The 26,069-nt window shown below is 41.2% G+C and overlaps 1 protein-coding gene across 1 annotated transcript in view; it reads right to left on the bottom strand.

Moving 5' to 3' along the window:
- Window positions 1–26,069, bottom strand: part of TRPM2 (transient receptor potential cation channel subfamily M member 2) — a 262,145-nt gene that overhangs the window by 114,526 nt on the left and 121,550 nt on the right. The window contains exons 7-11 of the mRNA XM_040357186.1: window positions 21,056–21,117; window positions 19,745–19,945; window positions 11,858–11,960; window positions 8,648–8,769; window positions 4,520–4,870 (exon numbers count right to left, since the gene is read on the bottom strand). Coding sequence (XP_040213120.1) covers window positions 4,520–4,870; window positions 8,648–8,769; window positions 11,858–11,960; window positions 19,745–19,945; window positions 21,056–21,117 — 839 coding nt within the window. The remainder of the gene's footprint in view (window positions 1–4,519; window positions 4,871–8,647; window positions 8,770–11,857; window positions 11,961–19,744; window positions 19,946–21,055; window positions 21,118–26,069) is intronic.

Here is a 26,069-nt window from a genome sequence, read left to right as displayed (position 1 = left end):
GTAGTGATTCAGGGTGACTTAAACCTATGGCTAGACGATGTACGGAACCAAGACGCTCAAGATCTCCTGGATGACATGCAGGCTTTACATTTCACCCAGCATATCAGGGAACTCACTCATATCAAGGGCCACACTCTAGATGCCATTTTCCTATATGGTCTTTCCATTTCAAAAGTTACAATACAAAAAATTGTGTGGTCAGATCACTTTTTGATTTCGTATGTTCTTCCAGACTTTGCTCTCAAAAGAATACAGGCGGGTAATAATATGCGTAAATCAATTCCATTTCGAAAACTTAAGCCTGTGAACTGTGATGAATTCAAGAACTGCTATATTAAAACCGACAACGAGAATGAGGAGAATAAGCTTATTGACGATCTCGAAGAAGGTGCTCTCCAATTAGAGCATGCATTGGACGATTTTGAATCTAGGCGGCTCAAAAAATCATTGAACGAAGTGGCGCCCTTTCAGGTGGCTAACAACCGACCGAGATTACAGAAATCCCAACCGTGGTATACATCTAGCCTCCTCCCTCTCAAAAAAAAGAGACGGTTCTTGGAGCGAAAATGGCTAAAATCTCAATGCAATTTGGACAAACAAGCCTACCGCATACATTGCAGAGGCTATGCCAAGGCAGTAAAAACGCTAAAAAGAACATATTATAATATCAAAATTAGCGTCGCCCCTAACCAAACGGGAGAACTGTTCACCATAGTCCGGGAGATTTTTGAGGCCAAAAAGATTCCACTCCAAGATTATGGTGACCCCACAACTGTGTAATGATATCCACCAGTCTTTAATTTCAAAAGTGGAGAAAATCCGCGCTTGATCCTCCTTAGCACCCCCTTAACACCAAAAACCAAAACCACCCTGGAAAAACTACGAAAATTTCGCCCAGTGTCAGAGGAGGAAATCAGAGCTATCATCTCAAAACTGAAACCAACCAGTTATCCTGATGACCCCTGCCCTGCCTGGTTTATTCAGAAGCATGTAGACACTCTGGTTATTGACATCTGCAGAGTAATTAATTTGTCCCTCCGCCTGGGAATAGTGCCATCTAGATTCAAGAGAGCAATCATACTCCCATTATTGAAAAAAGTGTGCCTGGACCCCATGATACTTACCAACTACTGCCCCATTTCTCTACTGCCTTTTTTTATCTAAGGTCCTGGAGCAGGTTGTGTTTATCCAGCTGCAGGAGCAGTTTGAGTCACATAGTCTGTTCCATGACTGCCAGTCGGGATTTCGACCCGGGCACGGTACGGAGATGTCCGCCCTAGATATGAGGGAACGTCTGCTGGGTGTCCGCGACGCGGGGGGGTCCGCAGCCTTGGTGCTGCTTGACCTCTCCGCTGCGTTTGATACCATTGACCATTCTTATCCTTCTCTCTAGAATGCAATCCTTATTTGGCTGTGAGGACTCAGTGTTAAATTGGATTAGATCCTTCTTGTCCGAAAGAACGCACTCCATAAAAATGGAGTCGTCCCACTCAAACACCCAGCTATTGACCTGCAGGGTACCTCAGGGCTCTGCCCTTTCTCCCTTATTCTTTTATTCTATTTTTTTCCGCCTCAGAGAACTATCAGGAGACTTAATCAATTTGCGTTCATTCGCAGTCTCCTTAGTTCGCATCATAGTTGGAAAAACATTTATTACTGTAAAAGTATATTTAAATATAATAAGCCTATGCCGATACAAATGGGTGTACAAAAATACGTAAATACATTAATTTCCCCTAGCCAAACTTGCCCTTGTCCCACCCCGACCCTTAACCCTACCACCCCACCCGCCCCTCTCCGGATATCCATCTCGTATTGTATCTCCCTTTTGCCTATTGCCCTTCCTGCGCTATTTCATCCTATCGATGTAACTCGATGAAAGCTTATAATTAACCCAGTCCTGCCATTTTAATTTAAATCCTCCTTCGCCTTCCTCCTCCATGAACCTGAGCTGTTCAGCATAGTAGATATCATTAATTTTACAAAGCCAACTCCTCTCTAATGGGCTCATAGGATCCTTCCACTGTCTGGGGATCAAGCTCTTTGCTGCATCTAGTGCATGGGGAAGTAAGGTTCTCATATACTGTTTAGTAGACATTTCTGTCCCGTGGAACAAACAAACCCACGGATCAGCAAGTATTTTGATTCCGGTAATTTCCTCAATCACTAATAATACTTTATTCCAGTAAATTTTGATTTTGGGACAGGTCTCCCTTATTCTTTAACTGCTATATGCGCCCACTTGCCGACTTCATTACCAGCTATGGTCTAGGCTGCCAGATCTACGTGGATGACACCCAGATCTTGGCAGACCTTGCAAGTGGACCTAATATGCCTGACCAGCTGAGTAAGGGACTATCTAACATCCAACAATGGATGGACACAAACAGGCTAGGCCTTAACGCCAACACAACAGAGCTTTTGCTGATCGGCCCACAGGTCAATTCTACCTTCCTACCTGCCTGGCCATCCTCGTTCGGTCCTGCCCCAACTCCAGCTAAGCAGGTAAAAAATCTGGGTATCATTTTTGATGCTGAACTAAGCTTCGTACCTCACGCAAAATATTGCATAAAATCAGCTTACTACCATCTGCAATTATTACGAAAAATTAAGAACCTTTTTACTCAGAACAACAGTATGATCTTAGTTCATGGACTTATCCACACTAGGTTAGATTGCTCTAACGTGTTCTTTCTAGGGCTCCCACAGAAGTGGACAAAACGGTTGCAGATCACACAGAACCATGCGGCAAGACTAGTCACAAAATGCCCAAGGCGGAATCACATCTCCCCGGTGCTTAAGGATCTACACTGGCTCCTGATAGCAAAACGGGTCGAGTTCAAGGATCTCTGTCTGGTGTTTTGGGCCTATTGACAACTAGGCCCGATGTACTTCTCGAATATGACACAACACTACTGTCCACCCAGAGAGCTTCGTTCAACTGACGCCCTGTTAGCGATTATTCAACCTAGTAGCTTAGCTTCAAAGGGTGGCAGCCGGCTCCAAACACTGGGAAATTCTCTTTGGAACCAGCTCCCTTATCAGCTCCGAGCATCCTCCTCCTTGATGGCCTTCCGTAAAGGCTTGAAAACACTGCTTTTTTCACAAGCCTACAGATAGACACTTGGCCATCCAAGCTCTTAGCAGGATGCTGCCTTAATCCCAGGCTGTGGTCCATGGTCAGGGAGTAGGGATAGGTCTCCTTGTGTCCTGCCCCCCCCACCCCTCCCTTCTTTTTATATTTCTGTTTACTTCTCGCTTGTTCCCCTCTTTTACTTGGATGTCCTAGACTCTTCTCTTTGCTCCTGGGAACTGGATACCCCCAGCTTGTTGGAAAGCGCTTAGACGCGAGTTTCACAACTCGCATTCGGCGCTCTATAAGCATTTATTCCAATCCAATCCAATTAGACTGGGAGAGGTCAGAGATTCTGCTACATGACAAAATGACAAAAACCTTGGAGCCTGTGACAAACAGAGCTAGGGTTGTAATCCCATTCACAGTAACTTTACCTAAAGACTTCGAGAATATGAGGGGTCCTTTCGGCTTTGCCCTGAAATTTCTACATTTGTGTTGTCACTTCTGTACAGGTAAAGCCATAGTCAGCACTGTTCCCCCATGACAGTGTCCTCATGACACTGTTTTGCAGAATGGCTATTGTGACCACATATGAAACATCTTCAAGAATCCCTCCCCCTCAGTTGAGCAACTGAAGCAACAATAGTAAACGATTAAATATAGGAGCACATGCCCAATTAATCCCTTCTGGTCTGCATTTAGCAGCAGCTTTTCCATGAACAGAACACGTGGTTTCAGACTTTCTCTCTTTCTCCACTTCAATTCCTCTTTCTGGGTTTAATCTAGCCCCAAAGAGGAAGTGATGTACATAAGTAACTCACAGCACAGCCACTTACAAATGCAGACGGTAGAGGAAAGCTGACCAGAAAGGGTCATTTTTTTTTTAAAATAACAAACATGTCTATACTTTCCATTGCACAGAGCAGCCATGAACCTCCTCTTATCAGGTCCCCCACTGGCGCTCCTGGCCCCTTCCCTCTGTTCAGTGCCTCCATGGGAAGCTGCTTCCCATGGGGGCACTCGTAGCCCCACTGCTGCGTGCGTCCATTGACACAGACAGCGGGATTATCCCCTCCCCCAGCTTGCTCATCACTGGCTTCGATTGACAGCACTGGGAGCCAATGGCTCCTAGTGCTCCAGCAAAGCCAGCGAGACCCGGAAGTGAGGGGATAGAAGAGCTTCAGTTGTTCATGGCACTGGACTGAATGAGGCACATCTGTATATTGAATCTATGTGCACAAAGTAAACTATTACAGTTTATGAGATAAAGGTATAATTGCATATTGTTGTCATTCTTACATTTTAAGGATTCAGTATAAGCAGAGCAGATCAACATCTTCACCAGTCTGTCATGATGTTACATTATGTTAATACAAAACATACAGTATAAGGTAATCTAAAAAATATAATCACATTTTTGATGAAAACAAGCAATAAACATACATTTATTTTGATGTGTGGGATGGCAATTGACAGCCGAGGCCGTTCTGTGCCTTTTGGTTTTGGATACAGATGTTTTGTGAAGTCACCCAGAAGTTCTCTTAAAACCTGCGATACATGGTGAAGACGGAGTTTTGATGTCTGTAGAAACTCACAACGAAACCTTTCATCTTCTAATGTTTTAGCAAGCTTGCCATAGAATAAGCATGATGGATCTGTGTTATTGTAGAGGTTTAATATAGTTTCTTGAGTGGCGTATTCTTCTAGACGGACACCATGTTCCAGGAAAAGCTTTACAAAGGCAGGCTTATTGTCAATCAGTGCTGCTGTCATGACTGGGTGCAGATCCGAAGACTGGGAAGAACAATCACAATTAATGCGCAAAAGGCACTACATAATGGAAGAAACTTAACAAGCTGCTGTAAAGGACATCAACATGGATTGATTTTAAATGCTTTATTGTCAACAATAAAATCCATTGGCTCAAACTGACCTAGCTATGTCGGACACACAGCTAACTACACTTTATAATAGTAATTATGAACTATAATGAGTTTAACTGCTGTGCACAAATATGCAAAAGACTCTCCCAATTTAGCTGTGTGGTGCCCACAGATACTGCCATCTGAAATTTATCTAGAGAAAAAGCAATAGTTTAAGAGGGCCATGCATGGATCAAAATTTGGCCAGTTCAGCAGGGACCAGTCAAATTTTGATCCATATATGGGTGGGCTGTTGTACATTAGTCAATCTACATATAGATATACGGTGTATAGACGACAACACTGATCAATGTGTTCTGATGGTGGGGAAGGCTCTCTGCCATCAGAACACAATAGCACAGTGGGAGTTATTCTCCCATCCACATCACATGTGTGATGTGGATGGGGGAATTACTACTGGGCTTTCGTTTATAAAACCTGATCTGATTTTTGTTGTTTTCCTGCTGATAAACCAATGCCAGTTGCACACCTCCATTTCTCCTTTAGCATATGCTAAAATAAACAGTCCCCCAAAGCAACCATTGATGTTGAGGACTTTGCCAGAAAATTCAGATACCTGATACTTATACTGTGTAATAACACTTAGCATATATATCTAATATAGCAGTAATTAGTAAATAATAATGAAAAAGTATGCAGCACGGATTGAAGGTACAGTATATAAGGCCATAAAGACAGTTATGGAATTAGCCATGCCATGGTGTTATATAAATTAAACATGTGATGCTTATTACAAGGATTTGGATAAAAATTTATATAGTTATGGGTGTCAAATTAATGACTGTTTTTGACCATTGTGAACTTTCGAAGAAGCAGAGTAGATTATTTTTCTCAAATTCAGTTATAGCTATAAATGTGGTTTTTGTTTGGGAAAAATTATACATATTATAATGTGCATGTTCTAGGCAGAAAAGAAACATGTTTATTATATATAGGATTCAATTCAAGTAGCAGGTGTCTGGATGAAATGTTAAAGGGGTTGTAAAGGAATTTTTTTTTTTTTTTTCATAATAAGCATCCTTTACCTGCAGACATTCCTCTTTTCACTTCCTCTATTTCTTCTCTGTTCTGTTCACTTCCTGCTTGTCTGATTTTACTGACCACCGTGATGGGGGGCTTTACTGCGGTGGTCAGTAACAAGCTCACCCCTCCTGGGAACTACATCTGTGCGGCAGGACGCTCTCTACGTGTTAGAGACCTCAAGGAGGTGTGAATTACTGGGCGTGACGCAATTCATACTGGGAAATTTAGTTCTTACATGAACGAACAATGCAAACCAGGAAGTGAATGAGAGAACATAAACTAGAATGCCGGAGGTGATATAGATGAAGGAATTTAATAGGTATTTACTTGTTTTTTTTAACAGAATCATTACACTATTCTGTCTGTCTACCTTGCAGACATAAATTTTAGGCAATTTTTTTTTTTCCTTTAGTGACCCTTTAAGGGTGTTTAGAATTTCTGTATTAATGTTTGAGCTAATACTACTAGTGTATGGTCAGCCTAAAGATGAGCTTCAGTAATTTCTGAAAATTAAAAGTCATCAGCTACAAAAACTTTTAATAAACAAGCCTTACCTTTTACTAACCATAACCTTCTCTTTTTTTTTTTCTGTACAATATTCACAGTTACAAATATTTGTATTCATACATGTACCTACATTGTAATTTTTATATACTTTGACCTTTTCCACAATAAAAATCATTTGTAAACAAAATTTATTAATTGCAACCACTGCTAATGAAAAAAGGTGCACACTCCCTTCCGTACAGTGCACTCCGCCCCCCTTCTGCCCTCTCACCCATCCACAGAACTTGGATTATAATATTCCCAAAATGAAATTTATGACAGGTTTCCGCTGCTCAATCACAGAACGCGATGCATTGTGTAGTGTAGTAATATGAGTCCTGTGAATGGCAGATAGGCCAGAAGGGGATGGATTAGGCCTCATTAAGACTTGCGTTGCTATCTGATGCATGATTTATGTTCAGTTTGCTCTTTGAATTGCCTCCTCACTGCCTGTGTTAACCCCCTAATTTCTGAACAACCATGCCGCGTCCGTGAGCATTGTGCATTTTTGCGGGGTGGTTGCAGGGCAGCACTATTCCCTTGAATGGGTTGCACTCAACGGGCAGCACCACCTGTTGTGCGTGACAAGATGTATAATTCCTGCCGTGGCAGTGAAGCAAAGCTCTGTGGCCACAGCAGGTGTAAATCCCCAACCGCTGCCTCAGCAACAACAGGGGGAGTGGTTGAGGGATGGCAAAAACGTGGCCCAACTGCAGGGTTTAAGCCAGGGATCTTCAAACTACGGCCCTCTAGCTGTTGTGGAACTACAAGTGCCATGAGGCATTGTAAAACTCTGACATTCACAGACATGACTAGGCATGATGGGAATTGTAGTTCCCGGAGGGCCATAGTTGGAGGACCCCTGGTTTAAGCAATTCTACTTCATCGGTCAGACTTGTGCTGACATGCCTCCTGCACAGATGATTACTGGGAAGATCAGTGTACTGCTGTTCCACAAAAGTGAAAAAGTGTAAATAGCCCTGCGCTGCCAATATGTAGCTGCTGACACTACTAAAGAACAAAAAATATATAAATATGTGTAGCGCTTATACAATGTCAATCATAACAAAAACATTGAAATAATTAATACGAATAAATATATCTTTTGAATAAACGAAAAAAACATTTATAAAAAGCAATATGTGCATCAACTGGATGTTGGATGACAAATAATTAAATAATAAAGTCCATATGTGATGCAATTCCACCAAGTGAATAAGTGAAAAAATATGTCAGAACATCAATTTGTGACTTCTTCCATGTGTGATAATAACCAGCCACCAGAAAGAATGCAGGCTTACTGTAGCAAATGGACTTAGGGGGACATACGTCACCAAAAGTCAAAAAAGGCTTATATGAGTGCAATCACCAGCGGTAGATGGAAGGATTGTGGTTTAGATGGACATCATAACCTCTAATAAGCGATGATTGGAATATGGCAAGACCTGTGGTATGGAATTGGGTCCCCAAATTAATTTATGTAGCTGGAATGTCACACGTTTGTATATACAAATGAGGCAGGCAGTGGAGTCCTTCCGACGCGTTTCGCGTCACAACACTTCGTCACGAATTGATGTTCTGACATATTTTTTCACTTATTCACTTGGTGGAATTTCATCACATATGGACTTTATTATTTAATTCTTTGTCATCCAACATCCAGTTGATGCACATTTTGCTTTTTATAAATGTTTTTTTTGTTTATTCGAATGATATAATTATTCATATTAATTATTTCAATGTTTTTGTTATGATTGACATTGTATAAGTGCTACACATATTTATATATTTACTGCTGTTCCACGGCCTCTTACTGTCACACCCAATGTAATCTCCATTCCCAGCTCTCTATGGTTCGTATGCAGCTGAGAACAGATGGTATGTGATCAATTATTTAAAAAAAATATGTGTTTATAATTGTTTTTTACACAAACATTCTGCCTTACATTTCTATTTTAAACTGAATGGGTTGTTTTTACAAGGTAGGGGTCCACATGTACTTTAATGACTGAAAATATAGCTAAGCTTATTAACAGAATAGTTTAGTCGGCCAACACACCTTCCACTGATGATCATCTATGAAAATCTCACTTTTAGCAATGTCAACTCGGTTCCACGCGACTGCCAGCTTTAGCTGGTGGTCCCAGTTCTCATGTCCTTGCTGATCAAGACTTAGAGAAGCTGAAAAAAAAATAGAAGAGATGGCATTAACAATAAACAGTTCAATTAAGTAAGTCTACTTTTATAAAGTGTTAAAAATGACTGAGAAAACAGAAAAAAAAGCTCAGAGACCTTTTATACATGTTTCAGTGATAAAGCAGCCATTTTCAGGGCCACACTTTTTGCAGTGCACCCAACCCAGGATGTGTCTTCTATCATGGACAGGTCCTTATTAAAAGGACTGAAGGAAAGGTCCTCTTCAGCAGCCGGGCCTGATAGTGCTTCAATACTGCTAATCCAGGATAAGTTCTGCCACTGCTCCAGTTACATACATACATACCTGGCATGAAGACAGCTCAGATGTTCCCATTACTCTCAGATGCCTGCTTTGTGGGGTTATTAATTTCCATCAAAGAAAGTCACCATATCTGGTTGACTCCACCTCAAATTCCTCTGAACTCACTGCATTGTTTACAGAATTCAACAGTCTTTGCATTTTCTCTCCCTTTCCCTTTTAGGCATCTATCATCCTCATTTTAACTGATTGCAGTTTTCTCTTTGACATGTTCCTTTTTTAGTGCTACTGGAGTAAAGGAATTCCACACGTGTGGATATATAAAAAATATAACATTTCTTCTTGAAAGATTTTTTTCTTTAATCACTTAAGACCCAGACCATTATGCAGGTTAAGGACCTTGTCCCTTTATGCGAATCGGCACTGCGTCGCTTTAACCAACAATTGTGCGGTCGTGTGACGTGGCTCCCAAACACAATTGGTGTTCTTTTTTTCCCATAAATAGAGCTCTCTTTTGGTGGTATTTGATCAACTCTGTGTTTTTTATTTTTTGCGCTATAAACAAAAATAGAGTGACAATTTTGAAAAAAAAAAACAATATTTTTTACTTTTTGTTATAATAAATATCCCCAAAAAAGACATACATTTTTTTTCCTCAGTTTAGGCCGATGCGTATTCTTCTACCTACTTTTGGTACAAAAAAAATCGCAATAAGCGTTTATCGATAGGTTTGCGCAAAATTGATAGCGTTTACAAAATAGGGAATAGTTTTATGGCATTTCTATTAATATTTTTTTTTTTACTACTAATGGAGGCGATCAGCGATTTTTTTTGGTGACTGCAACACTATGGCGGACACATCGGACACTTTTTAACATCTTTTTGGGACCATTGTAATTTTCACAGCAAAAAGTGCTATAAAAATGCACTGATTACTGTGAAAATGACAATGGCAGTGAACTGGTTAACTACTAGGGGGCGCTAAGGGGTTAAGTGTGCCCTAAGTGAGTGAATCTTACTGTAGGGGGGCGTGTCCGTAGGTGTGACATCACTGATCGTCGCTCCCTATATCGGAGAAAAATGAGGAAAGTGTGTTTACACACACCTCTCCCCGTTCTTCAGCTCCTGTGACCCGATCGCGGGACACCGGTGGCGATAGGGTCCGCGGGTCCCATGGGCGCTGTCACAGAGCTTTGGACCGGGGCTCGAACGCGCCGACCGCAGCGCGCACGCGATCCACGGCTGGGCTCTTAAAGGCGACGTACAGGTACGTGCCTGTGCCCAGCCGTACCATTCTGTCGACGTATATTGGCGTAGGCGGTCCTTAAGTGTTTAAAAGTAAAACCTAACAGTTCTGTACAATATAAGCACTCTCTCTCTCACTTTTCTCCATCAGAGGGTAATCTCTATCCATCATCTACTAATGCCTTGTACACACGGTCGGAATTTCCGATGGTAAAAGTCCATCTGTGTATGCCCCATCGGAGTAATTCCATCGAAAATTTTCGATGAATTCCATTGGAGTTTTCATAGAGAACATGTTCTCTTTTTCTCCGATGAAATTCCGTCGGAATACCGATGTGAATTTGGTCGGACAAAGGTCCGATCGTGTGTACAGGGCATAAGAGTTTGAGATGTCCTCTCCTCTCCAACTCAACACATAGCTCCAACTGACAAATCTTCCTCACTCATTCACCCTCTTGCCTGATTGAAACAGAACTCATCAACCACTGGGGAGAGCAGCATGTTGCTGTACACTGCTCGAGGGAGACACATTTTCCCTGTTAGGCCCATTTCACACTGGGGCGGGAGGTGCGGTGGCGGTAAAGAGTAACAATTTTTAGCAGCGCTTTACTGTTGGAATTGCGGAGGTATTCGGACCCTATCGGTGCGACAGAGGCGTATTGCCGGCAGTATAGCTGCCATTTCCAATTTCTTTCAATGGGAAGTAGCTGTGGAGGAGCGGTAAGCACACCGCTCCTTCACCGCTCCAAATATGCGGCTAGCAAAACCTTTGGAGCGGTCCTGTTAGTGCACCGCTCCAGTGTGAAAGCCCTCAGGCTTTCACACTGGAGAAACAGCAGCCACTGTTTCAGGTCGGTTTGCAGGCGCTATTTTTAGCGCAATAGCGCTTGCAAACTGCCCCAGTCTGAACGGGGCCTAAAAGAGACCCTAACACAAGCAAATGTACTGTCTTTGGTGAGTTTAGCTCTACACAACAGTGCATAAAGGGGTTGCATTGGGTTTTCATTTGTTTACTTTCTTTGATTATGCTCATATCTTAACTATTACAATAACAAAAACTGTTGACTTTTTTAATCATTTGAAATAGTGCATTAATATATTGTCTATTTTCAAAAAGTACATGGAGCACCCGGTTTCTGTTCTTGTTCACCTATCTGTTCTTATCTGCTTTGGAAAACAAAACATACCCTGGTGTTTACAGATCTCAATAGCTCAAGCTCAAATTTTCACTCACCACTAAATAAGTCACAGGATTGACTAATTCCTTTCTCTGCCAGTTCTGCTTAGATAGTCCCATACAAACATAAATATGAGAGAGGAAGCAAGAGAGAGTAGAAGATAGGAGGGGGAAGGAGGTCAATAAGCTTTTGCTGCAGTCTGTGAAAATCCATAATTCTCTGTTATTTCAGAGTCAGGAGTGTACTTTATATAAAATGCTTATTTGACAATGTGAAATGTTTTACACAGAATGCAACATCAAATAAATCATCTGTTTAAAACCTCTGTTTTACCTCTACACAGTTTATATATTAGATGAAAATTATAAAATGTGTTCAATACACTAAATACCTTTAAGCAAAGCTTGAAGAATAGCAACATCAATGTCATGCTGATCATCTTGGTCTGCTTGGAAGATTGTAAGCAACTGATTGTGCCTCATGATATCTTGTATCTGAAAAATAAATATTAATCTGAAAAATAAACTATAGTTAACAGCATTAAAACATTACTGTTATTTGATTTGTGTCGCCTTCACATCCTGGGACGACAAGACAACAATTTTCTCTAAATCTTCTTATATTCTTCAATATTTTCTAATTATAGGTGAGAACTGGATTTGACAATAATATGGGGAAAGGGGGGAACATCCAGTTCAGATGGTTTCTTAATATATTTTATATATATATATATATATATATATATATATATATATATATATATATATATATATATATATATATATATATATATATATATATACACATATATGTATATATATATATATATATATATATATATATATATATATATATATACACATATATATAGCACCCTTGTCTTAAACAGGGACTACTAATAAATTAAGCTGTACTAGGTGGCAGCCAACCTGGCTGATTTTATCATTTGGGTTTTCTTCTAAGCCTGGTTTAACTATTGTTCCTTTCTTCTGTAAATAGGTGGCAATAGGGGCCATCCCCGAACGTAGGAGCATAAATTTGTTCAAAATGTCTTGGTATGCTGACGTCTTTAAAATTCCCTTTACTGGAATTAAGGGGCTAGTCCAACCTCTGAAAAACAACACCACACCATAATCACACCTCTACCAAATGATTTGGACCAGTGCACAAAGCAAGGTCCATAAAGACATGGATGAGCAAGTTTGGGGTGGAGGACTGGAAGATAGACTCCGAAAAACAAAAACAGCCTTAGGTCTGCACCCAATGTTCCGTACCTACGTAGCAACAGTTGTCTCCTACAGCAAACAAAAGCTCACAACACCATGCAGGATGTTTTTGGATAAGTCCCTCTTGATGCTTTCCCAGCCTCTCCGCAGTCACCCGCTCATAAAGAATAACCTCTGGTACTTCATCTCAGAACATCATTTTAATCCTCAAGCCCCCAGACAACAAACAGGCTATCTCTGGCAGAGCCTCAAGCACATGGCCAGGCCTTAGACTACAGGCCTCACCCAATGCAGCTTTTTCTCACTAGATCAAGGTCTGGGTTTGAGGATCCCGATCAAGTGACCACCTCCAAATATATAATCTCTCCCAGGATGCTCAGTGGCCTGGAACTCCAACATGACTGCACACCAGTGCACAAACATTGGCCCGGATTTACAAAGCACTTGCGCCGACGTATCTCGAGATCCGCCACGTAAGTGCAAATATGCGCCGTCGTATCTATGTGCCTCACTCAGAAACTAAGATACGCCTGAAAATAGGCTTCATCCGACTGATGGCATAGAGTGGGCACATATTTATGCTGGACGTATTTGGCGCACCCATTGATTTTCTATTCACATATGCAAATGAGGGAGATACGCCGATTCACGAACTTCCGTCCGACGCAGTGCGCGTAAAGTCATATGTCTGGCGTAAAGTTATGCCCCATAAAGAAGGTGTAACTCAGCAGCATCCATGCAAAGGGCTGCACCAGGGAACACAAGCCAACGTATTTTACGTAGGACGTGAATATGACTAGGTGTAGGTTAGGCAGTTGTTCCGACGTGATTGTGAGCATGCGCACTGAGATGCGCCCATGAGACGGCGCATGCGCAGTTGGCGATTCGTATCTGTCTGGCGCTCGGCCCATCATTTGCATGGGGTCACGCCTCATTAGCATGGCTCACGCCCACTTCCACTTATGCCGACTTACGCCTTGTAAACCCAGCGCAGATTTGGGAGGGAGTGCTTTGTAAATTCAGTGCTTGCCTCTCTGCGCTGCGTCGGAGTAGCGTAAAGGAAATACGCTACGGCGGCATAAATATGCGCCAGTGTCTGTGAATCCGGGCCATTGTCTATAAAGACATGAATGAGCAAGTTTGGGGTGGAGGAACTTGACTGGTCTGCACAGAGTCCTGACCTCAACCCGATAGAACACCTTTGGGATCAAGGCCGGCCCAAGACATTGTGTTGCCTGGTACCAAGAATGAAATGCTGCCCCCCCCCCAAAAAAAAAACAAAGAGGATCTGTTGTGGCTCTATACATGTATATAGATGACCTGTCATGGCTCTATACATGTATAAAGGAGTATAAAGAGGACCTGTCATGGCTCTATACATGTATAAAGAGGACCTGTCATGGCGCTATACATGTATATAGGAGTATAAAGATGAACTGTCAGGGCTCTATACATGTACGTAGGAGTATAAAGAGGACCTGTCATGGCTCTATACATGTATATAGGAGTATAAAGAGGACCTGTCATGGCTCTATAAATGTACGTAGGAGTATAGAGAGGACCTGTCATGGCTCTATACATGTATATAGAGGACATGTCATGGCTTTATACGTGTAAAAAGAGGACCTGTTATGGCTCTATACATGTATATAGAAGGCCCTTGTCATGGTGCTATACATGTAAATGAATATATAGAGGACATGTCATGGCTCTATACATGTATATAGGAGTATAAAAAGTACTTGTCATGGCTCTATACATGTATAAAAAGAGGACCTGTCATGGCTCTATACATGTATATAGGAGTATAAAGAGGACCTGTCATGGCTCTATACGTGCATATAGGCATAAAAAAGGACCTGTCAGGGCTCTATACAAGTATATAGGAGTATAAAGGGACCTGTGCATGGTGGGTGGCTGCAATGTCTTTTGTGCAAACTAATCAAATCAATGTACACTAATTGTGTTTTTTTTTGGTACCAAAAATATGTAGAAGAATACATATCAGCCTAAATTGATTGAAATTTTTTTTTTTTATACATTTTTGGGATATTTATTATACCAAAAATTAAAAAATATATATATTTTTAAAATTGTCGCTCTTTGGTTGTTTATAGCGCAAAAAATAAAAATCAGAGGTGATCAAATATCACCAAAAGAAAGCTCTATTTGTGGGAAAAAAAGGACGTAAATTTTATTTGAGTACAGTGTCGCATGACCACGCAATTTTCAGTTAAAGCAACAAAGTGCCGTATCACAAAAAATGGCCTGTTCATTAAAGGTGTAGTAAAGGTTTGTGTTTTTTCACCTTAATGCATCCTATGCATTAAGGTGAAAAAATACCTGCCAATGACGGCCCCCCCAACCCCCCGTTTTACTTACCTGAGCCTGTTCACCTGCTGTGCGTGTCCTCTTCTCCACGGAGTCTGGCCGTTGATTGGATAGATTGATAGCAACGCAGCCATTGGCTCACACTGCTGTCAATCACATCCAATGACGCGGCCCGTGGAGGGCGGGACCGAGTCATACACGCTGTGTCTATGAACGCAGCGTGTATGACAGGGAGCGCGCCCGCAAGCTAACCCCGTTGGGATAGCGCTTCCCAGAAGGGGGTTAGCTAATGCAGGGAGGAGCCGAGACAGCCTCCGAGGGACCCAGAGAACAGCAGGATCGGGGCCACTCTGTGCAAAATTAACTGCACAGTGGAGGTAAGTATGACATCTTTGTTATTTAAAAAACAAAGCCCCTTTAAGTGGTCAAATCCTTTCAGTTCTTAAATGGTTAACCAGGGCTGGGCAAGGCAAGTCCCTCTCAGGCTCTCATGTCTCGTACAACTTGTGATGTGTGTTTGTACTTACAGTTTTGCTTCGGACTCCACCACCAGATGTGGGTTGTCACCTGCCATACATTGCGGATTGTCACTTGCCACATGTTTCGGATTGTCACTTGCCACACGTGCGGATTGTCACTTGCCACACGTTGTGGATTGTCACTTGCCACACGTTGCGGATTGTCACTTGCCACATGTTGTGGATGGTCACTTGATTGATGCCATCTTGGAGGCAATGGGTGGTCACACCAAATATTGATTTGGATTTATTTTCTGTTAATATACTTTCAATTTTGTTAATTGATAAAAATAAACTATTAACACATCTATGTCTGAAAGCATTCTTAACCAATTAAGACCCGAACCATTATGCAGGTTAACGACCTTGCCCCTTTTTGCAATTCGGCACTGCGTCGCTTTAACTGACAATTGTGCGGTCGTGCGATGTGGCTCCCAAACAAAATTGGCGTCCTTTTTTTCCCACAAATAGAGCTTTCTTTTGGTGGTATTTGATCACCTCTGTGTTTTTTTTTTTTGCGCTATAAACAAAAATAGAGCGACAATTTTGAATTATCAAAAAATGTATTCCTTCTTCTAAATTTTGCTCTTGTATTTATGTTTTACATGATAATCGCAGCTTCCAATTAAATAACTGGGAAACGCTTTTTCAGTTATTTGTATAGTTCTTCTTAGCGCAGTTTCTTTCTTCTATTTTTTCTACAAATGTGAACACGCATACCGGTCCAACACACATTTGTAAACAACGATCACACTACACATTGAAAAGCAATATTTTTAACTTTTTGCTATAATAAATATCCCCCAAGAATATATAAAAAAAAAAAAATGTTCCCTCAGTTTAGGCCGTTACGTATTATTCTACCTATTTTTGGTAAAAAAAAATCGCAATGAGCGTTTATCGATTGGTTTGAGCAAAATTTATAGCGTTTACAAAATAGGTAAAAGTTTTATTGCATTTTTATTAATAATTTTTTTTTACTACTAATGGCGGCGATCAGTGATTTTTTTCATAACTACGACATTATGGCGGACACATCGGACACTTTTGACACATTTAAAAGTGTTATAAAAATGCACTGTTTACTGTCAAAATGACAATTGCAGTTTAGGAGTTAACCACTAGGGGGCGCTGTAGGGGTTAAGTGGACCTCATATGTGTTTCTAACTGTAGGGGGGCGGGGCTGGATGTGTGACGTCATTGATCGTCTTTCCCTATATAAGGGAACAGAAGATCAATGACACTGCCACAACGAAGAACAGGGAAGGTGTGTTTACATACACGTCTCACCGTTCTTCAGCTCCGGTGACCGATCATGCGACACCGGCAGCGATCGGGTCCGCTGATCCTGTGGGCGCGGTGACGGAGCTTCGGACAGGGTCGCGAGCGTGCCGCCGGGGCCACGCTCACGACCCCACGGCTGGGCTTAAAGAGAAACATTCAGGTACGTACCGCCGCTGATGTCGTCAGTGTGACGAAACGATCGTCAGGCGACACGCACCGCACATGTGCGAAAATCCCAGGCTGACTGATGCCAAACAGAGCTGTTGCTTTTTTTCCTTGCAAGGATTATTTTATCTCTCATTGACAGAGAGTGTTTGTATTTTAACTGTGTGTTAAATAAAACGTCCCCTTTTTCAAAACCCCTGCACTATTGAATTTTTTTCCTTTTTTATTTCCATTGCGGCTTATTTTCTATCTCACTTCTGAGTGAGTGAGTGAGTGAGTGAGTGAGAAACTTATATAGCGCAACACATGCAAACTGAATCGCCTCTGGGCGCTTAGTATCCTTTCCCTACTGTACTTTTGCCCTCAAAAAAGATGGGTTTTGAGTTTTTTTCTGAAGGCCATGTGATTCACCTCCAACCGGATGCTGGTTGGTAGAGCGTTTCAAAGTCTAGGTCCTTGGTTTCCAAATCTTCGTTCTCCTTTGGACTTGTAGCTGGCTTTGGGTATCTGGAGTAGATTTTGGTTGGTGGATTGCAGAACGCGATTGGGGTTGTGACATTTTAATTGTTCGCATAGATATTGGGGGGCATTTCCTTGAACACACTTATGTGTCAGACAGAGTGCCTTAAAAGTGATTCTGTCTTTTACTGGCAACCAATGAAGGGATCTCAGTGAAGGTGAGATTGATTTCCATGTTTTTTTCCCAGTCACGAGTCGAGCGGCCATATTTTGAACGACTTGCAGACGAGCGATTTGGTATTTTAGGAGTCAGAGGTAGAGGGCATTTGCATAGTCGAGTCTGGAGTTGATAATTGTACCCACCACGACTGCTATGTCTTCTTTCGGGATAAAGGGAATGAGTCTACGTAGCAGGCGCAGCAGATGGTGGGATCCGCTGACTACTGACCCTATTTGTGCATCCAATGTCATGTGGGTGTCAAAAATGACTCAGAGACTTTTGAGTGTGTGCTCTCACATTCCACCACACTCCTGTGACAACCCTGGAAGGACACCCTCGGAAGGACCTGCTAGTTGTGGATCGGAGTAGATCGGTGAGTAAAAGACTGAGGAACGATTCCGAAGGATTCATCCATCTACTAGCCTGATTTGACCCCCCTGAGAAGGGCGGTCACTGGCTTTCTGGTAAGCCTTCAATTTATCTCCAGGTGATGGGCTGGCTGCACTTAATAGAATAATTTTTTGCACATTGGATGTTCACAACTTCACTCTGAACTCACTGAAGCTCTTTTACTTTGGATTTTCACCTGTGGATCTATTAGATGATTTTGATTCATGGACTAAATGTTCACGTGCAATCGTCTTTAGAACATTTATTGATTTGTATTTATTTTACTTAAGGTTTAATCCTTTATCCAGTGCTACACTGTTTTTATATATTCTATTTTGCACTTGATATCAAGGTTGTAGTGTTTAGCAGCAGGAAGACCCTAATGGGTTAATTTTCACATAATTGATTTATTGTTTCACTCATTTTTTCACTGAGCGCAAATTTTCCTTCCCCTTTCTCCCCTATTTACACAAGTTTTTCATACCTGCCTTAAACTTTTGCACAGTAGTGGACTGTATATAAGAGGTGTGTCTAAAAATTTTGATGAATGGCATCAGAAAACAAACAAAACTGAAAATAAAAACAAATTATTGGCTATCAAAATAATCTCTATCCTTTACCACACTTTTGGCAATGTTCATAAAGCTTCTAGTAACTATCAGCAAAGGCATTTTTTGGAATCAATCGCAGAATTGTTGTAACACATTCTTGGATGATGTCATTTTTGTCGAAGAAGGCAATCAACATTGTCTCGACTTTAGATTTCTGCAGAGGACTCTTTTTGGGTTGCGAGGAAAACAGTGAATGCCATTCTATTGATTTCCACTTGGATTCTGGATCGAACTGGTAGCACCAGGTCTCGTTTTCTGTGACGATGGTTTGCAGAAAGGATGGATCCTGGTCACAAATGGTGATGAAATCTCTGGGGTTTACACCCGTTTTGCTTTCTGTTTATCTGTCAGCTTTTGTGGCACAAAGTCGGTGCTTCTCGATGTCGGCGCTTCTCGATGTGTCTCTGGATAGCCATGTACATGCAGGTGCACCTGGCCCATGTTGCCGTTAAGATATCGGACCATTTACCAAACTTTTTAGACACACCTCATATATATTCATATTTACCACTTGAAGCCAGCAGGTAGCAGATATGGGGAAAAATTGCCAACAATGCTATTTTTTTATTATGATGTGAATAGCCTGTATTCTGAATAGAACCAGATCGTAAAATATCACCTTACAAGCTGGTGCTGGGCTTTCCTACTAGAAAGTCAATCAAAGTCCTACAAATAAATTATTATTGGAGATATCTGAATTAAATATTTACTTCAATTATGCAATCACTGGCAGATCAAATAGGTATACAGGAATTTACTTTTCACATGATTGAAGTGAAATCACCACACAATTTATTATGTGAACATTCTCAACTCCTTTATTAAATCAGCTTCAATTAACAGGTTTATAACCTTGTAAACAAACATAAAATAAGATTAGTTAAAAAGCAATATAGTTTTTCTTAAGAGCAAAAAAATGTATTACCCATCTTGCACTCACAATGCTGTAGTGTACTTACATGACAAACTTTTCTCACTTTATCCAAAGCTAAAATCAAATTGCTGTTGATAAACTTTAATACAGTCCAACACATAAAAGCATTACCAGTTTACAGATCAGGCTTTTTGTTTTACCTTTTTAGTCCATTCCACAATCTTGTCCTCTGTAAAGGTGTCATATGTATCAGGAAAAAGATTGTGCAGTTTTTCTTGAATGAGAGAGATTGTAATTTTTGAAATGGGAAGTTGTGCCACCTGAGCAATGACATCAGCTACTCGTCCTGATCCTTCCACGATGATACACGGTGTGTTGTTGCTGATAGCATTATAGATTGTCTGCAGACAGAGAGCACAGAAAGTATTACTTTTTATAACTGTGTCAATTGATGTAACACCCCAAAATTTTACTTCCAGTGAAACAATACTTAATACTATGCTGCTCCAAATTAAAGGCAGCCAGACATGGACCAAAATACAGCAGGGACCATCCAAATTTCAATTTGTGTATGTGCCCTGTGGTTGTACAGAAGTCGATTAACCAATTAACTTCTGTATAAGAGCCCTGTCAGATTTTCCCTGCCCAATCAGCACTGTAGGCTATAGCCTGCAAAATTCATCAACGTATTCTCAAGGTGGGGAGTTTTCTTACAATGACACAGCGGGAAGGATTCTCGAATGTGTGGATAGGGGAAATCGGGTTAGTCTTTATCATTCAACCTGCTGTTTGAAAGAAAAAAAAAAAGTACTCATCTATGGGCTGCCTATTGTTGTGAGCTGAGACAATATAAGGACCTTGACCTAAGCAGTAGTGTCCCTAGTTTAAATTTAGTAGTGCTAGTCTGTAGTCAGCTTGAGCTGGAATTAAAAAATTTTGCTTCACTAGCTCAGTATTATTGCTCACCTCTGGTTGCTTTTGGGGAGTGTCCCTGGCAATAGTGTGGAAAATTTGATCATTTTGAGTTTTGAATATTTATGTACCCCTAGACCAAGAGGTTTATTGCTGGTGGTGCATGATGGGGAAGGATAACAATATGGCCTTCTGCCTGTGGAGGGTGTATTTCTTTAACTTTAATTTCCCTGGCCTCTTTTTTAAGTGCAATTCCACCTTTTTTTTTTCCTTTAAAAAACAAACAAAAAACCCAATACATACTATCATTCCAGTGAAGTTTGGTGGACTTTAATAACCCTCCAACCCCTGTGTGCAGCTGGCAAGGTGAAATACTTACCCTTGTTCCAATTCCAATATAAAAAAAGTGCGCAAATGCACCATGTATGTGCAATCCTGTATGAATGGCAGGCTCATAGATGGCTGCTTGCAACAGTATGTAGATGCAGGGATTACAAATACACAAGAACTGTTGCATATTGTTTTAAATGGCAGCCTTATTTGAAAAAGGTGTTCCTAATTTTATAAGCATGTATGTGGTATATATAATTGTAACTTACATCTAGGGTACCTGGTCCTCCCTCCAGTACAACACAGACTATGGGTATCTTGATGGCAACTCCTAGATAAGTAAAAAAATAAATTTAGGGTCACAAAATTGGGTATTGTAGTACTATGCATTGCGGTAGTGTTTTTCATAGAATAAGACTTCCAAATGTGATCTAACTGATCATATGTGATCCACTTATCCTAGACATCTTTCTGTTACCATCTTCTACCCTAATTCTTAATAATTTGCCATGCCCTTCCCACTTCTGTAAATACTGCAACAATAACATTTTTATTATATTAATTATATTGAAGATCCAAATTTTTATGAGCAACACTTGCTTAACTGTCCCTGGGGTGACTACACATGCAAAATCAGAGCTGAGACTGGCTGATCCTCAATCAACAACCTGCTTTTTGACTTATCCTCATGAGACATCTTGAAGTTTCTGCAGCTATGGTACCTTCAGCAACCATTTATGACTTGAAATTGGAACGGTGGGCTGACAAAGGAGAAGGGAACACATTTTTTAATGACAAATCTGCATTAACAGCAGAAAAGATGATTGACATAATTGATTATTTTTAAGTAAAAACAATGTAAGTAAAAAGTGAAATATCTGTATTTTTCGTAACTTAATTGGGCTCCCCTGAGGCTTAATAGAAAATGTAATGTTTCCAGACCCTCATTATGGAACTCATATTCTAAAAATTTTAAAATATGCATTGATAGTAAATACGTACTTTATGTCAGCAATTTCAATACGGTTGTAAAATAAGGACTCACCCTATGACTGTTTCACAATGACACAGCTACACTTCTTCAGAGCTGACAAGCATACATTAACACATCAATGTGTAATAAGAGCTGGAATCTTGTTGGATACATTCTGAAAACCTAGTTACATTTCTAGAAGCTAGGTTACATGAAGTTTTATGATGTGCTAATAAGTGTAAACAGACCTAAGTATTTTCATTAGTTACACCCTTTGTTCCCTGTCAAGCTAGGACCAAAACCAAAATACCAAAAGTGGACTTTTGAGGTGCCCCAAGAATTACATAGGCACAATAAATTAGAAAATGAGGGGGAATATACACCCCACATAGTTTATACATACAAACAAATGAAAATAGAGATAATACAACAGTAAACATGAATAAAGCATAAAATAATTTTTGCATTGTCAGCTTCTCTCCAGCAATTGTATATGAAAGCATATTTACATATGACAGGTAAACCTTCTAATGAGAAGCACAGTTGGAAGCTTTCCTTAATCTAATCTTTAATATTTGCTTATTTACATTACCAACATATGTAAGAATGTGTTGGATCTTAATAGTATAATTAAGTTGTATATCTTTATTTCTTCTAGATTTGGAAAAGTAACAAATAGATTTACACGTGGAACGATAAATATATGAGGTTTGATTAGGCAGTGCATCTCTTTGGAGAAGCTTACATATGGTAGGCACCATCTCCCGGAAGTGGGGAAAGGGACATGTCAAAATCTGGGTACCCATTCCCCCTCCCCCTGAAAGGTGCCAAATGTGGCACCAGAGGGGGGGGGGGGGGAACCAAATAATCATACGTACCATGCAAAAATGTTGAGTATGGCCTCAGATAAACGAAATAACTAATCTTAAGAGTGTACCATCATCCAGGTTGATATATAGAAAAGGGGTGAGGACAAGGGACAAGGGACAGTGGCTAAAGCTGATCCTCTAACATTCTCTCCACCCAAAAGGGGCGATTATTGGACTATCTCGGTACTGGGTAGGAAATGACATACATATAAATATAAAAAAATAATACGTTTTATTACAAAAAATTGTTGAACAAAGAATACAGGATAAAAATTGGAAAAACAGGGCCTCAGGGATACCCCCGGGAAAATTCTGTTATTACAAACATATAGACTGGTCTATGCCTCGACTAGTTTCGCGGTATAACCGCTTCCTCAAGAGAGCCAATCCATAGTTAGGTGGTAATGTGTGGCATCAGGCCGCCCAGGTAAAATAACCCCCCCCGCAGCGGACAAGGGGGATAATGCAGAAAACTCAAATCGTTAAAGGATAGTGGTATGGGTGCCAAACCATCTGGTGGTTCACTATGATGCGGGAGCGGTGAGGCAAGTTGAAGGTGGGGGCATCCCAAGGTACTTCTGACAAGGATAGTATGTTGGGTAAACATTGATTGTATGGGGTCCATCAAAGCAAGGGACTGCCTAGGCAAGGGAAGTCTGTGGGAGTCCCCCCTTCAGACAGGGGTCAGCCTCAATTCCGTGATCCGCATGTAGGAACCATGGGGAGAGATCCGCCTAATAATACGTACCGCTTTTGGGTGGAACTCCACTTTAATCTTAAAATCTTTGATCAGCTCATTAAAATAGCTAAAGAGATTCCACTTTATGATGAGAATAAGAATGTTTTTTGGATAATGCAAAGAATGAAGAACAGAAATATATTTGTTTCAAGATATGGTTTCCATGTAATTATAGGCAGTAATTCAAACCACTAATAGTAACGGATGAAGGCCAAACAGTACATTGCAATGAGTCAGGCAGATTAAAACAATTAATCAGTTTTTATACAAGAGAAAAAGATCCTACTCCAGCGATAATTGATTGTTTACAAGTTTCAAGTGATGACAATCTATTTATTTTTATGAGAATATTTGAAAAGGCATATAGTTGCTATGATTAAAGCTTTTGTATAGACATGTACAATGTTTAGACCCAGCTTCTGTTGTGTTTGTTACTCAAAAACAAAGTTTACAAGAGGCTTTAGAGCAGTAGTTCTCAACCTGGGGGTCAGGACCCCCTTGGGGGTCAAATGAGGATTTGCCAGGGGTCCCCAAAACCTGGGTTGTTCCTGAAGCCTGCGGCCGCCCACTCAGCCTCTTCACAGCCGCCCCTTCAGTTCACGGCATAGCTGGGGGGCAGGGACTAGAGGTCAGCTGACTGGTGAGGAATGTGAAGTGGGAGGGGCTGGAGGAGACCCTATCTTCTGATTTCAGCATAGGTGTCACTGCTACAAGAAACCACAAAGTCGGAGAGACACACTGAGTAACACTCCCTGTGATTAGAGTTAGAGTTGCCCTTAAAAGTCCCCACTACAGTTCTCAGATCAGCAGATGACCTTGATCAAGAGCATCTAAGTTGGCTGATCCCAACTCCCTGCCATCACTGCCACTGATCCCATACTCCCCACCAGGGAGTAAGAGAAGGAATAAAAATAGAGACTACATGGGAGGGAGAGGAAAAGAGGAGGAGGAACGAAGAAAAAGGGAGAAAAAGAATAAGAGAAAGAACAAGAAAGACGTCTAGAGAAGGATGGGGATAACAAACAAGAAATTGGGATAGAGAGAGCTAAAAGGGAAAGAAAAGAGGAACAAAGAGAGTGGTACATCCTAAAATGTACTATAAGGGGTTTTAATACTGAGTGGAAGGGACTCAGGGAGCACTAAATGTCCGTGGGTTAGGTCTTGTCTTGGGTGCCAACAACCCACGATAGGAAAATAATTTTACCGTTGGGGTCCCCACAACATTTTATTAAGGGGTCACGGCACTAGACAGGTTGAGAACCACTGCTTTAGAGATTTTTGATACAGTTAGAAGGCAAATTAAACTAACCAAACAAAATATCAATAAGCTAGCTGTTTAAGATGGCAATCAGAGAGTTACCACCTGTATGGCCACATCCAATCAAAGTTAGATGTCACAGACAGAACCAAAGTTTCAGAGCAGATGGGAAATGCTATTTGCTCCTACTGTAAGAAATGTAGGCATTTGCAGAGAGAATGTTTAAAATATAAATTAGATTCACAAAGAAAAATTTTCAAATTAGAAAATGAGAAAGCTTCTGAGCAATCTATTCATCCATGTCCAAACAATAGGTTGATTGAAATTCCTAAATTCCTATGCAGATCAGTACACTGACTTTTGATGACAGGTCAATCAATATGACAAACAGTGATGTTACTGACAGAGATGGTTTACTCCCACTGCCAAAATCAGGGTTATATCAAAATCAATCATTAGAATATTTTGCTCCAATTATATTGGATGAAAGTACAATGTTTATTGAATGGTAGAAAAAAAAATAAGTGGTTAATAGACACAGGAGCTGAACTCAGTTTAACTCAGTGCTTCTCAAATAGTGGGGCGCGCCCCCCAGGGGGGGCCCGAAGCTCCATAAAGGGGGGCTCGTTTCGGACCGCGGCGATCGCGCCATTTAGTATCCGCTTCTGTCCCCAGCCTCCTCCGCTAGTTAGAGGAGCGGACGGCGGGAGGCGGGACATTTTTGAACTGGGGGACGGGACCAGAGAGGTAGCAGCCTGTCATGTTGGACGGCAGGTGATTGGCTGCTAGGAGGCGGTCCTAGCAGCCAATCACCAGTTCGCCCAAAAGTCTCCCCGCCCCGCCCAGTGCTGCTGCGGCTTCACTTGACGAATGTCCCGCCTCCTGCTCTCCGCACTGAAAAGTTACAGGTAGGAGTGGAGAGGGAGGAAGGGAGGAAAAATATATGGAAATGTTAAGAACGAGGAGTGGGGGCTGTGCTGTGGGGGGAAAAGGGGGGTTATGTGATGGGGGAAACTGTGTGCAGGATATGTGATGGGGGTCATGTAAAGGGGGAAATACTTTGTGGGGGGGGTATGTGATGGGGTCATGTAAAGGGGGCAATACTGTGTGGGGGGATATGTGATGGGGCAATACTGTGTGGGGGGGATATGTGATGGGGCAATACTGTGTGGGGGGGATATGTGAAGAAGGGCAATACTGTGTGTGGGGGGATATGTGAAGAAGGGCAATACTGTGTGTGGGGGGATATGTGAAGAAGGGCAATACTGTGTGGGGGGATATGTGGATACAGTGTTATGCAGAGGTATACTTATAACAATTTTATAGACAAATGATACTATTTACAGTCGCGCGGGGGGCGCGAAATGTTTTCTTCTTCCTAGGGGGGGCATGACAGAAAATAATTGAGAAGCACTGGTTTAACTAAACACAAACTACCAGTGAA

This window comes from Rana temporaria, chromosome 6 (assembly GCF_905171775.1).
Source record: "Rana temporaria chromosome 6, aRanTem1.1, whole genome shotgun sequence".
NCBI lineage: Eukaryota > Metazoa > Chordata > Amphibia > Anura > Ranidae > Rana > Rana temporaria.
This window is presented reverse-complemented; position numbering and strand designations above follow the sequence as displayed.